Source organism: Berghia stephanieae, chromosome 2 (assembly GCF_034508935.2).
Source record: "Berghia stephanieae isolate SIO BIC M18660-M18661 chromosome 2, UCSD_Bste_1.3, whole genome shotgun sequence".
Classification (NCBI taxonomy): Eukaryota; Metazoa; Mollusca; class Gastropoda; order Nudibranchia; family Aeolidiidae; genus Berghia; species Berghia stephanieae.
Window position 1 is genome coordinate 77,091,782 of NC_088361.1, and position 15,464 is coordinate 77,107,245.

The 15,464-nt window shown below is 36.1% G+C and overlaps 1 protein-coding gene across 10 annotated transcripts in view; it reads left to right on the forward strand.

Moving 5' to 3' along the window:
• The first annotated feature begins 342 nt into the window (after positions 1-342).
• LOC144965557 (uncharacterized) overlaps positions 343-15,464 on the forward strand; it is a 53,269-nt gene continuing 38,147 nt past the window's right edge. For all 10 annotated transcript variants that reach the window (XM_078901030.1, XM_078901026.1, XM_078901028.1 and 7 more), the window contains exons 1-4: positions 343-502; positions 3,183-3,880; positions 7,268-7,390; positions 14,469-14,542. In XM_078901030.1, the coding sequence (XP_078757156.1) occupies positions 3,193-3,880; positions 7,268-7,390; positions 14,469-14,542 (885 nt within the window). In that variant the 5' untranslated portion in view covers positions 343-502; positions 3,183-3,192. The remainder of the gene's footprint in view (positions 503-3,182; positions 3,881-7,267; positions 7,391-14,468; positions 14,543-15,464) is intronic.

Consider the following 15,464-nt stretch of genomic DNA (forward strand, 5'->3'; position numbering starts at 1 on the left):
GTTGTGTAAAGTAAATGGTGCTGTTCGAAGCTCAAAGAAAAAAAATAACAATGTGAAATTAAATGTAAGCTTCAATTTCATTTACAAAAACAGATGAAATGGACGTTTCGGGTTTCCCTTTATCAACAAAAAAGGATGAGTGAAACACTACAGACGAATGAGATAATGTGGTAGCAGCTTATACATCAAAATAAAGAGTTTTAAATTTGATTTATGGTTGATTGTTTACTATTCGGCAGTCTCTTCTTCTTTTTCTTCTTCTTCTTCAATACTCGAGTCAATTCTCTGCTATTAATTTTTTTTCCGACTTTGGTATCGAGTATTACCCATTATCAACATCATTCAACCCATCCGTTTTACAAAATTAAATATCAAAATCTGTGACGCCATGTCGGGGATAAAGCATCGTCAACCCATAATTTTTCATCTTGTGATGAAAATTTACACTTCATCTCCATGAATTTCAACTAACATACTCATCATTCCCATTTACGTAAGCAAAGTAAGTCATTTATCAATATATTCGGTGGGAAGGCATCTTGACAAGGGGAAAAGCAGTCGACGAGGAGTGAGATGGTAGCCATCTTTGTCTTTATTTGATCTCTTTCCCACCGATTCGTTGTACTCTTTGTTGATGTTGTTTGTTGTTTTGTTTTTTTTTTGTGTGTAGTAGTAGTATGTTTTAAAAAAATAATTTAAGCAATGCAGTGTCGGTGATTCTAAGACTAAGACGAGAGTGAATTATTTATTTCGAGAGGTTCCCCCCCCCCCCCCCCCCCCCCCCTTGGCCTTGACCCATCCCAAAATGTTCGACCGCGCCAGATCAGTCATCGGTATCTCAGTATCAGATCATCATCAATAATTTAGGGAGTTTAACAAAAATTCTAAATGTGCACTTGAAACAACTGTCATATGAAGGAGCTGGCAAGGAGGTATATACCATACTGTGTGTCTGCTATCCCCCTCTGTCTATTTTCCAACATGCTTTCTCTGATTCTGTCTTTGTCTTGGACTTGGAATGAGAATGAGATTACACTTTGTCCTGGCCCTGGCCAGATACCCTGGCTGGGAGGGAAACAGTCAAATGTATAGTTAGTTTTGGGAGATTATATTTTTTCCCTTGTAAATCATCTCTCTGCTATGCGCTGTGTTATGTTTTGTTTAAGTAAGTATTATATGATTTGTAAACATTTGAGTGTAATTCCTGATGAGACTTACTTTTAGTAATTTTAAACATTTGAGTGTATTCCTCTTAGTGAGGACGTGTGCTTGTGTCTGAATGAGCCTTTTAGTTAGGTGATCTCAAACTGATTACTTTGATAGTGATAGTGTGCTCTTGGAATCTACATTTGTTCCCAGTTCCCCTTTGTCTTACTTTCTCTTGGGTGCTTTAATTGTAATTCTAGAGAACTTTTTACTATCCCATTATCTTCTTTTTTACTGGCGCTGATATAACCTATATGTGTTGCAAGCGCCGTAAAACCTTTAAAAAAAAAAACCAATCTGATACGAACAGTATCAACAAACGAAGTGGTTATTCAGAGTCGACTCTGGATAACTGTAGGCAGTTATTCAGAGTCGACTCTGGATAACTGTAGATGGTTATTCAGAGTCGACCCTGGATAACCATGTGTACAGATATTTAGAGCCGAGTAGCCTATCGAATTATCGAGTTGAGTTCTTGCGAGATGAGTTTCTTTCAATTTGATACCAGTTACTACGGTTATTTTGTGACTTTGGCAATTTTAGTGCCAAATTCTTAAAACTTGGCGATTTTTCAACTTCAGTCGCTTATAAATAAGAATCTTTAATCAATTGCAAAACATATTCCATCAACAAAGCAAATTTAAATTAGCTTATAAACAACCATTTCTTAAATCGATCAGCCTAACTTATTATCTCTCTATTACCAAATGATATCTATAAACATAATATGAAGATAGAAAGGTGGCTGAGAGAGAGAGAGAGAGAGAATTAATGAATTGATTTTTATTTTTTTAAAATTGTTTTATAATTAGACACAAGTTGTAATGAATTCTATTAACAAATTCAGAACAATCAAACAACTTAAAACAGAAGAAGAAAAAAAAGACACGCTTATAAACCTTATAAAATCGTCAAATGAATGTATTATCATGTTACAGCTAAAAAGTACACAAATATTTACACCCATTTGCTCCATCCCCTTCCCTTTCGATCATCTTCTCATTCATGGCCACCACGTGTCTTGTGCTGCCTTTGACATTTGGCGCCAGCGTGTCTAGACTAACGTCATAAATAAAGGAGTGTCACCAAAATTCATGCAACTGAGCAGAGGTGTCAAAAAATGATAGAAGGCATATTATTGGTTTTTTCCCCCCTGCAACTACCACTGAGCAGAAAATGTTTGACATGACAAAAAACAACGGAACATTTATGAACAAATCCTAAAATCCCAGAAATCCGCGGAAGATTATCATCACTGGTCCCCACTATATATATTTTAATATTTCTTTTTTTTTTTTTTTTTGTTTTTTTGTTCTTTTTTTTGCAAAATCTCGTCAATTTGGAAAAAATTACACATTTTGCGGCCGCAATGCAAATCACCGGTGCAAAAAACTGCCATAACAGAAGAGACAAGAAAATACCAAAAAGTAAAACGATTTTTTCCCGTAGGGTTAAACAGAGGTGGGAGAGAAGAAAAAAACCCCAGAAAAACCGTGTGGTTGGTAACTGGAAATTCATCACTCATAACTGTCTACAGTTATTCAGAGTCGACTCCCCGACTCTGAATAACTGTAGACAGTTATTCAGAGTCAACTGTCTACAGTTATTCATAGTGGACTCCCCGACTCTGAATAACCGTAGACAGTTATTCAGAGTCGACTCTGAATAACCGTAGACATCAACAAAACAAAAGAGTGGTAGTTCCAGAGGGATTACAGAAACAAATACTATGACGACATACATCCCGTTATGGACTGCCGCCTACACAGAAGCATTTCGTTACAAGTATAAAAAATTTTGAGAAAATTAACACATTCCACTCTCCAGTGGCCACGACTATAAATTTAGTGTTTCCCCGATTCTTTTCAAATTAACAAACTGGAAGTTGAAGACATTTCTTAAACATAATGCAATGCTTGTCATTCTGTTTTTATGTTAAAACTTACTATTTGAAAAAATCCAAATTTGTTTTTCAGACCCAGCATCATGGATTTTGACTCTTCTTCAAAATTTATTGCATCTCTTGCAAGATTTTTACAGTCTCTGTGCAATGGTTATGTTGAATTTGACAAAGGTGTTGAAGTTATTGGCCATATATATCTCAGTGTAGATAGTGATACTGGCAGGAAAATTGACTATGTTTTAAATGAAAAAGTGTGTAAAAACGACAATTCTGTGACTTTCATAAGTAATAGTTTCCATGCCCAGCCTGCTGAAAAACCCCAACCAGTTCCAAAAAAACCAGATACAGACAATAGAAATAAAGATACTGAGGGTGATGATGATTCTGGGCAGTCGATTCCAAATAGCACCAATGTAGGAACCATGGGAGCCCCTCATGATACCTCCAATAAACGTCCTCGATCTCCATTGCAACGGAGAATGGGTATGGTTAGAGGATCTGGTGGCCCTGCTCCAAAGTCTCCACGGTACCAAGATTTATCTAGATCCATTCATTCAGATGGCACATCCACAAATAATAGTATGATGAATAGTGGGGAAGATTATGAAGGTGCTTATCAAGGTGATGAAGACAATTACAGTCAAGAGTACTCAAATTCTGAAATTGACCAAAAACCTGTCTTAGAGCCTGACATCAGTATTGTGAAAGAGGAGTATATGGCAAGTCAACAACAACCCTCTGGTGCTTTATATCCAAGTAATGAGGCCACTGGTAAGTCCCTGAGCATGTGGTTGATTTTATTAATTTTTATTTGCTTTTCTTGGCTTATTGATTGCAGACTTTTTAAAGTAAAAATTAATATTTGTGTTAATATCATGTCTTTCTAATTTGTTGATCAAAAGATATTAAATTGGGGCAGTAGAAGTCACTAGTTGAAAACTTTGACCTCAGTCACTTCACTACTACTGCTGCACCATCACCACCACCATCACATAATATGCTACACCACATGATATTCTACTTTTACTCCTTCTCCTCCTCCTCCTCCTACTACTACTACTACTACGACTACTACTACTACTACACTACTACTACTGCAGGCTTTTTTGAGTGGTCCAAAATTTCTGCAGGCATTTTGATACTTTGTACTAGCATCCATGTGTCAGGCAGCTCCAGAAACCAGCGATCACATCGTCCTCCACTGTCCAGTTACTAAAGTTGCAGGTGGATATGACACAAGTTCTTAAGGCGGAGGAAGACTTCCGAAGCTGGGTTGACAAAATGAATTTGGAAAAGGCTATTCGGACCCGAGTCTGAATTGCTTCCCGTGGCAATTCGGACTCGAGTCTGAATTGCTTCCCGTGGCAATTCGGACCCCGAGTCTGAATTGCTTCCCGTGGCAATTCGGACCCCGAGTGTGAAGTGCCTCCTGTGACAATTCGGTCTTCGTAAACACACACACACACACACACACTCATGAGTATCTCTAAGTCATTAAAAACAGAATAATCACACACACACACATTCCACCCCCCAACAACCATTTCCACAGCCTAAGAGCCGGCGGCTTTTTCTCTTTGATCTCGTATCACCGTGTTCTCCCCTGCGTCCAGCGCCTCAGTCGTTTGTGGGTTGTGGAGATGTTAATGGTTACCCCCATCGTCTACTTGAGAAGTCGCTGGTTACTCCCCAATCCCATTACCAGTTGATCATTAATTTTCTCTCCGTATTCAACCAGTGCTTATTTTATTAATAGGCACCTAGTCCAGTATTATATAATAATATTATTATTAGACGGTACTGGCGGTACTCTGCACCTACCCCAGTGGCGGGGCTCTATTGTATGGTTTGCCGCCGAGAATCGCCTCTATTTTTATATTTAGAAATAAAACAGCATTTTTTTATTTAAAAAGAACTAGATACTGCCTTTTGTCAAAGCCCGACCTATACTGCCTTTTAAATAAAACGCTCAAAGACCAAAGTCATATTATTTTCCTTTCCCCCCACTTTTTCGCGGCCGCAAATGGCAAAATATATAATGTAGAGATATGTCATTCATGTATCTTTTGTAACATGCTCATGGCAAATCAAATAAATCTTCCAACACAAAGACACTCTTTATCTATGCGAGGGCAAATTGATTGTTAACGTTAACAATAGCGACTACAATTGTAATCTCCCAAAGACCACGAATATTTAGATTGTTTGTTTTTTTTTAAGTCGCTTGCAACACATTTAGGTCATATCAGCGCCAGTAAAAAGGGAGAAATTGGAAAGTAAAAAGTTCTAGAATTACAATTAAAAAGTACCCAAGAAAAAGTAAGACAAAGGGGAATAGTAGATCACCGCTTTTGAAGGTTAGTCATCTTCGGGAGTTCTAAAACGTGACTTGCTCGCTCACTCGCCCTCCTACCGACTGACAACTTACAATTGAGAACACAAACTAGGAGGGTCCTGTATTCTCTATGACTGAGAACGAGCACCTTCCCCCCACCCTACCACGCTTCACTTTCGACCCATCATCCACTACCGACACTTCCTGTGATTGCGCAGGCGCATTGTGGCAAGAGTCCGAATTGCCACGAGAAGCAATTCAGACTCGGGTCCGAATTGCCGAATCGTACTCTACTAGTAGAACTAATGCACTGCTACCACCACTACTATAACCACCACCACATCACCATTCATAACTCCACTATGCCACCATATCGCCATCCCTGTCACCACTACTACTACACCCACCACATCACCATCATTATCCGAACCACCAATACTTATCACAATCGTTTTCAGTTCTACCACTACTACTACACTACACCCACCACATCACCATCATTATCCGAACCACCAATACTTATCACAATCGTTTTCAGTTCTACCACTACTACTACACCCACCACATCACCATCATTATCTGAACCACCAATACTTATCACAATCGTTTTCAGTTCTACCACTACTACTACACCCACCACATCACCATCATTATCCGAACCACCAATACTTATCACAATCGTTATCAGTTCTACCACTACTACTACACCCACCACATCACCATCATTATTTGAACCACCAATACTTATCACAATCGTTTTCAGTTCTACCACTACTACTACAGCCACCACTACCACCACATCATCATCCCTACCACCACTACAAAATATAATATGGCGTTGCACTGTCATGTAAGCTCAAGTCTTACACAATTCAATCTGGGCAGAAGTGCTTGACGTTTGTTTGTCAACAAACATTGTGCAACTGTTACGTCTCATATCAATTGTGCTATCTGAATATAGTGTCCTAGTGTTGTCGGTGAATCAACGGCAAGGTTGATCATCTTTTACAATGTCAACTAATATTAGTGTGGTTAGTAATTGAAAAGGTTATGTTGACCACAAAACTGGCTGGTACTTACTGTGTCTTCTATCCTTTTATATGTTTTCCAACTTGCTTTCTGTCTTTGTCTTGGAATGAGATTACTTGGTTTTGTCCTGCCCTGGCTGGATACCCTGACTGAGAGGGCAACAGTCAAATGTATAGTTAGTTTTGGGAGATGATATTTTTTTCCTTGTAAATCATCTCTCCGTGTGTTATGTATTATTATATTTGTTGTTTTGAATTTAAATTTAAGCATTTGAGTGTATTCCTCTTAGTGGGGACCTGTGCTCGTGTCTGGATGAGACTTTTAGGTGATCTCAAACTAAGTACATTGATGGTATGCTCTTGGAATCTACAACAATTCCCCTTTTGTACCATTCCCCGTTGTCTTTCCTTTTCTTGGATACTTTAATTGTAATTCTATAACTTTTTACTATCCCATAATCTCCCTTTTCACTGGCGCTGATATGAACTAAATGTGTTGCAATCGCCATAAAACCCTTAAAAACAAAAACAAACATGTCCCTGAAATTTGACAGTTTCAGTCATCTATAGAGCTCATTTAACGGTCTATCCCCCTCCCTCTCTCTCTCTCTCTCTCTCTCTCTCTCTCTCTCTCTCTCTCTCTCTCTCTCTCTCTCTCTCTCTCTCTCTCTCTCTCTCTCTCTCTCTCTCTCTCTCTCTCTCTCTCTCTCTCTCTCTCTCTCTCTCTCTCTCTCATTATAAAATGGAAAATAACAATTTTACTTCTCATTCTTAATCTTTAATTATAAATTTCAGGTCCAGGCAGGGGGCGAGCTCCTTCATCACAACAGTCTTCATATCCCTTGCATCAAAATTCATCTGGTTTTCCATCCACTAGTGATTATACGGGTACATCTATAGAGCCCAGAGATCCTTCAGGTGAGGGTTTGAGTTTAATAGTTAAATGAAATCCAGTCTCCAGTATAGTTGCAAATCTCTACTCCATCAAATTCTCAATGACTAAAGTTCTGGTTCTTTTGAAGTATCTGTTCTGTATTGTGATTTTTGGTGTCAATTCCTAGTCTTTCCACTCAGCAATAATAATTTGGTCATGAAAAATATATTTCTTACATTTGTACATTTGAACGTTATATAGCGCTGCCAGCTCGTTTTTCTCCTTGGATTATCCTTTTTTTTAAGGGTCTTCAAGAAATCCAGCCAATGTTTTTTAAATCAATCTTTTACCACTGGTCTTATTCCTTGAAAATTTAGTGGTATTTACACAAGTAATATAAGCAATATGGAGAGTCTTTAAATGCTGTTCATCTGTCTGTATTGGATTCCATATTCATATCAATTATTAATGCCTCACTGTTTAATGATCAAGATTGGAATCTTGAGAATATCAGTTTAATCCTAATAATGTGAGTGAAATAAAAGCCAGTCTAGTCTGCCTTGTTACGTCATAAATTATTTTTTTTAATGTTTGATTAAACATGAAGGTTTTTATTTGGCTTTGGGAAAAAAAATCGGGATGATTTATTGATAATCCAGATTTTTAAAAGACTAATTCTGTTTCACAAGCATTATGGGTTTGCAGCTTTTGTGTTTTTCCAGTAACTTTTTTTTATTTATAGGGCTGTTTGAAACAAATAGGTAGTGTTTTTCCTAAAATGTCTTTGTTGATCCTCAAGGAGAATTTTTTTCTCTGGCATCCATTCCTGGAGAAGGCTTGTTAGCTACAATGTAGCACAACAGAGTCAATCCTGTCCATTAGCTTTTCGATCTACTCAGTGTGGAATCTGCCTGTTGTCATTTTTTACCAGAAGCGGCTGTGACGAGAATCTCTTTAAGATGGGATATTGTCTAAGACAGAAAGCCTTCAATCCCCCCAATATAAAATTTCTCTATTTTAACTTTTTGTATAATGGAACCTGTGTAAAGAGAAGACTATCACTAAAATTCCGCTCCCATTTAGCCCCCCTGTGTTGAGACGAAAAATTTTCCACGATATATAACATACTTTCCCAATTAAGGGGAAGGTCGGCAGTGAAGACAAAAATCCACAATAATGACCTAAGAATTGATTTCTGTTGCTCAATACATTTGGATAGGACCACCATTGATGAATGCAGAGTTGATTTTTGAAAATCGTTTCTGGTTGCCATGGAAATTGACATAAACATCCGCCATCTTGGATTTTTGGCATCAAAGTGACATTTTCAAAGACATATTTATGTAATGTCACGAAACTTCGTGGTCAGTTTGATACAAGCGAAATGCAGATTTAGTCACATTTTTTTATCGATATTGTTAAAATTTTATTTTTGATGAGTTTTTGAAAACTGTCATGTACAATATTGTGAAAAATACCAAAATTTGGAATTTTAAAAATCGTAAAAAAAAAAAAATATTTTTACTTATCCATAAAATAATGTGACAAAATCTTAGACTTACCTAGATCAATGTATGGTGTCAATTTCAAGTATTTACATACAAGGCTTTTTTCGAAATGTAATTTTTAAGGGGACGGGCTCCTGAAACTCTTTTCAAGAATAATGATTAGATCCAATATCTTTTTATATTGGGACATTGCCTATGACCGATGGATTCGAACCATGTGATTTATTTCGGTGGGCGTATCCGTTTGCCATGGTGACGGCCGCCATCTTGGATTTTAGTCTCCTCTGGGTGCTGTTTTTAAAGGTTATTTTCTCTATAAGTTTCCATGGAATTTTCTTGAAATTTTGCATGGCTGTTTATTTGTATATTATTTTTTTAAAAATACAGAGCACTTTTGAAATATTTCTAATAGATTTTTATTTATAAATTAAAAAAAAAAACAATTCGGTATGAAAAGAATCATGTTTTTTTAAATAAAAATGTCAATTTTTCAAAAAATAATAAAGATATTTAAAATTCCTTCTTTTTGATTTTAGATAATCACTATAACTCTAGACATGCAAAGTTATAAGGCGGAAAACACAAAGGGTCTCAGAGGGTTTTCATTTTGGGGCCCATTTTGACCATTTTTCAAAATACTCCAAACACATCATATTTGGTATCAAATGAAAGGTTAATTATTGCAGATTCAGAAAAAATAGCTTTTGAGAGCAGCAGACCTCTTACATGACGAGAAATTGTCAAGGAAAGACAACTCTTCCGTTTTTTTGAAAATTTCTGGTAGTTCTCAGGATCACCAAAATTTGAATGCAAACCTGCCCCCAGGCATTTGAAATCATCTTAAAACAGCATAACTAAGCAGCCCATGCATTTTTCTCAAAATAATAGCAGGATTCATGCCATATTAAAAAAAAAAATGTAAAAAAAAAAATACAAAAGGACACGAGTCGGAAAAATTTGAAGTTTTCATGTTTTTTGTTTTTTTAAGTACGTATAAAATTCTTTGAAATGTCATAAATAATCAATAAATCTAATATATACAGCAAATATAAATAAAGGTTAATATATACAATCAATTATAATTAAAAAAAATAGTGCCCCCTGTTATCAATCGTAACTTGCTCCGAGGGCACTTTCGTCCAGCGGTAGTTGTCTGGAGGGCCCTGACTGATGAAGCTTTCATCTGGAACATCACCAAACACATAACTCTTGCCAGGGCCCTTCCGCACGAATGGAGCATCAGAAGATAGCTCTGGTGGGGTTGAAACCTGTGGAAAAATTACAGGAAACAAGATGATAGGTATATTCTTATCATAAAAAAAAAAAAATTCAAATTTCAAAGTCAAACAACAGCTTACTTACCACCTGCAACTTCAGAAAACATGAAAATGAGTTATAAATATTACAAAATATTGCATTAAAGGTATGAAAAACTTCTTACAACAGCAAAAAAAGTCTTTGTGAGCTTGTTTATCTCGCATGTTATTTTGAGGTACTCCTCCACCTTCACCACTGGACAGTCTGATCTGGGAAAGATAAGTAAATATGGTTCTGGTATTACATTAAAGTCAAATAGAAAGTTGTGTTTATATCTCATATGTTAAGAAGTGTAATGCAATATGAAATAATAAAAGAACCTGCCCAAAGAAAAATATACAAATTAGCAAATAATATTAATAATGAGTCAAATAACATATAATCATCGAAATATTTATATGAAGAAAAGTAGCTGAAATAAATGTACAACTAATAAGAGAAATTTTACTGATGTTATCTGAATCATACAAGAAAGAAAAATGGTGGGAATCAAATTAAATGAAAGGGAACATAATTCTATTCAAATTTGATAAAAATAATGTCTATTTATCATTTTCATAAATTTAATCTAAATTTAGTTGATTTCTTATGGGTCGCCAGCCATGCCATTATCGTGAATCAGCCACCATATTGGTTTCGCTATTCTGTGGCACAGCAGTTTGCCGTATCGCACATTAAATCAAGGCATTTCAAGCCAAAATAACATCATCCTGCGTAGTTGTGGGTTTCTATCTTGTTATTCATCATATATTTACAATGAAATAAGTCGATTATCGACTTTCAGGGGTTAGAAATGGAATTATCAGAATCAAAACAATCGAAGCCGGCTTGATTCTGCTATGGAAGAGCGATACACAGAAAAACGGGCATTAAAACTAACACAAATCCTTTGAATTTCACAATGATTATACTAAAATACTTAAAATTATAATAAAAATAGTCGAACTTACCAATTTTCACTCGTCGATGTTATCGGATAACGTTTTAGGGCCGTAAACAAAAACTGCAGCTATGGAAAAACGATGTAGATGCCGGATGTTTTGACTCATATTTTACAGGAAGTAAGAGCCTCACTATGGAAGAATTACGAAGTCCCCAAAACTTTGTGTTTTCGAAAACGGCCGTTTTTCTTTATTTTAAGCATGAAATCATAATTATTTTTAAAAATGAAACTCATTCTCCGATTTTTTAATGTTTTATTTCACAAAATATGGCCATTCAAAGAATTTCTGAGTTGATTTCATGTTTCTTTAACTCAGTTTTCCGAAACTGCCGTGGCTGAAATGAAAACGTTTGTTGTCGCCAAAACCCATTAAAAAACACTTCAACAAACAATATCTTAATAACAACAAAATATTTTTTATTCAAACTGCTCACACAGGTTCCTTAACCATAAATCAACACAAAACACACAAAAAAGTAAGTGAATTTGGATTTTTTCATAGAAATAAGTTTATTTCAAAAGGAGACCCCCATTTTGGGCCTTCTTGTGTTTTCTGCCATAAACAAATTGATTGATAAATGACAAAATAAGATAAAATAAGAGTGTTAAAAAATGTCATTTTGAGAAAAACAAGATCAAAGATAACAATAATAATACAAAACGGTACAAACAGCTCAAAACAGACCAGCAACATATGAGGGTCCCCCGTGTTCTTTTTCTGCCTCCCTCTGGGCTTTTTCACGGGTCTGAGCTTTCATTTTGCGTCTTTTTTTTTCTCTGTATGTTGAGCAGCCCTTATGCTTTGTTCAAGTCTTTTTGACTCTGCTTGCTGACTCAACATCTGGGAGTGTTCTCCCAGTCCACCGATGCCCAAAGACACTTTCAGGGATGTTATTTCTGCACCAAACTCAACTTTTTTCAGGGAATGGAAGTATGTTTTATGGCATCTTGACCAAACAGAATTATGAAAGCTTTCGTTTGGATTTTGTGTTGTCTTCATCTCACAACACTTCAACAGAGCATATACAGGCTTCAAGTGCTCATGGAGCAAATCAAAATTCAAAGGTGTATGTACACGCTGCTTGTGTCAACAGGATACACATGGGCAGCAATATTTTTTTAAATAAAAGCATCTGGAGTCCGGTTCAGGAGGACAATACATATGTTGAGAAAGTCATCGGTGGAATAACCGTGGTAAAGACCAGCAAGAATAGCTTCCGCTGTGGCATTGCTTCGAATCACTTTAGCATAATACTACTATCACACACCCAATTCCAATCAAAGATTTGTGGCCACGGTCAACCACGAGCCATCATAACTTTCTTGCTTTATTGGCTCTTGCAGCAATTAACTGTTGCCAACGGTTGGATTTTTTGGTCACTTTAGGTATATTTATAATAATCCAGTAAAAAATGGAAATAGCGGCACAGTGCCCAAAATACGATACTTTAAAACCCTGGCCTGCCCGCTGCCCTACCGCGGTTAAGTGATGCCAGATATGCCAGGCGATAACTCAACCAGTTTTGGCGAGAAACCGATTGGCGCACTTGTTGGGCATGCATGTTATTGTAATCGTATGCAATCAACAGCTGGGCATTCCCATTAAATCAAAACATGCCACTGAACGCATGTAGGGTTGAAACTGCTTGTAATGATGTCTGGTTATGACATGATGAGTTTCTTTAGTTAATGAAGGATGGAAGGATAGATAGAACGAAACAAATAAAGGTCATTTTTTAAACAGATCATTGTTAACTCTTTAAGATTCAACCCGACAAAAACCGACAACGGCATAATATTCATGGGCGGGGTAGTCAAGACTGGCCTCAGTAAGTAAAATCCAATCGTTGTGAAGGAAATGACAGGCCCTGTCACTGCCGCAGGGTGTTTTCAGCTTTGATTTTTATAAATTTGCCGACAGAAAAGAAAATATGTTTCAGAAATTGCGATTTAAATCCTATTTTATTTGCGAGTGAAAATCATTGACATTGCACTTTGTTTGGTAAAAATCGGTAAAAAATTACGACTTTGGTGATGAAAAATGACTTTGAAGACAATTATTGTAAACTTTTAAAAATATTATGAATAATTTATACTCCCTTATTTGTGGGTCGATTTTGTCATTCGAGGTATCAATTTTATTGTAATAAAGAGATAGGAACTTCAGAGTTATTTTTTCTGATGCGAAATTATTACTTTGTAATTCTAGCACCAAGAAAAATAGTCGGTAAATAAATTTGTAACACCTCTTTGATAGGCCGCCAGGGTCCGTTCGTGTAGAATTGTGAATCAAGCGTCTCAAAGTCTTCGACCAATCACAAGCTATCTATCCAGCTGGCCGAAACAAAGACCCTTCTCCCCGTCGATGTATTACGCTATTGTTATGCAAGGAATATAACACCTTATTGAGTAGGCCTAAAAGCTAAAATCTAAAAGTAAAAAATATAATTCTGAGGAATTTGAAAGTCACATTGCTGAAATCAGCTTGAAAAAAGAAGTACATTGGTCTTTGTTTCATAAAAATCGGTTGAAAACCAACTGTTTTACGAATAAATTTGATTTTAAAAATTGCTTTTGTTTATTTTAGCTTTTTTTAGCAACTTTTTTATTTATCGGCCGATTTTCTTGATTTTTATATCATTCTTTATATCTCGAAGAGACGAGATCAGTGATATACTTTGTTTGTTTCAAATGTAACTAGAACATAATTTGGCTTTTTTACATATCGACCATGCCTGGATAATTTATTCAACAACGTGGCGATGTGACGCAACTATTCCATGGCCGTCTTCCACTGCATCGACGCTGATTCAATTCATTGTTGACGGCTGTTGACACGTGAGCTGCCAGAACGACCAATCGCTGAAGGGTCAAGATGCTCAGTAGCCAATCGTTCTTCGGTCAAAAAACTTAAGAACTCACAAGAACAAAAGTTTGAAATTTGGTGATGGACGGACCTATGAAATCGTTTCTGGGCGGAGTTTAGCCATGAGTGACCGTAGAAAACGAAAAGGCGACTACAGATATCAAAGAGTAGGCTTATATCATCAAAGGATGTCTACATGATTGACATGGCCATATAGGGAACTCATTATCTACTCCCCCAAAAAGAATCTAAATACGAGAGGGTTAACACTTTTCAATTTAAATGTCATTTACAAGACAATGAATCCATAGATATCTGATTTTTTGCTTTATCTTACTCTTAATACTATTACAATTAAACAATAATCAGGCCGCATACATCTTGCTGATTATTTTACAAAGTTAGTCCCCACCTCTAATTATTATTATTATATTGTTGTTTCCTTTTCTTTGATAGTTCATACATTGGCCTATTTTTTCCTCTCCCAGAATTGACTCGGGCTCAGCAAGAAGAACTTGAAATGTATTATAGAAAAGGAACTGATCAACATTTAACATTTTTGGTGAGTCAACTGCTTTTGTGATTCTTGTTTATTAATACATGCTTTCCTTCATTCATCTTTTCTTTAAATTATTTTTGTGACTCAATTGTTGGTTTTATATCAAATTGATTGGACCATTGTCAGATCATTTTCCAAGTTGTCAGATAGTACATTACATCTGAATTTGAATGTGAAAAGTTGCTGGACCAGTGATAGGTGAAATTAAATCTTGAAATTAATTTCATGATACGAATATCAGACCTGTAAATCCACTGACTACAATCAGAATTGTTGACTCACCAGTACTGGTCAATAATCGATTCACCAACCTTCTGTAGTCCAGTCCCTTAAAAAGTAAAAAGCATGAATGTGCAAAGCTCATAAAACTGTTGTTGTTGTCTTAGAAGTGAGTCTACAATGAATGTCTGTGCATTTTTTTTTTTTAGCCTTCTGCCGTCTTTTGTTTTTTTTATTTTTCGATAGTTACATTGCTTACATTTTTTTGGCCGACTTTTGATTTTCGTATTCACCGTCGATATTTTCTTTAAAATCTGGTTTGTCTCAATTTCAAAGTGCCTCTGTTGACCTATTGAGTATGCTCCAAAGAGCACAAATCTGAATTTGAAAAAAGTTCAGATTGTTTTCTTTTCCACCTACTTAAGAATGAGACATGGTAGCTTTTTTCATATGGATCACAAGTCTTTTTGATAGAAATAGTAGTGATGATGCTGTGGCAAAACGTCCTTTTTGTGAGGTTAGTCACAAAAAGACGCCAATAATAATGGTTTTCTTTTTAGAATAACAAAGGAAAAAATTTATCATCAATTTCTATCTGTTGTATTATGTAAAGCATACTGGCTATAGACTGTAATGGTTTAGTTGATTTTACCATGAGTGACATTTGTTACAATTTGTAGTTACAAGTTACAACGAAATCATAACA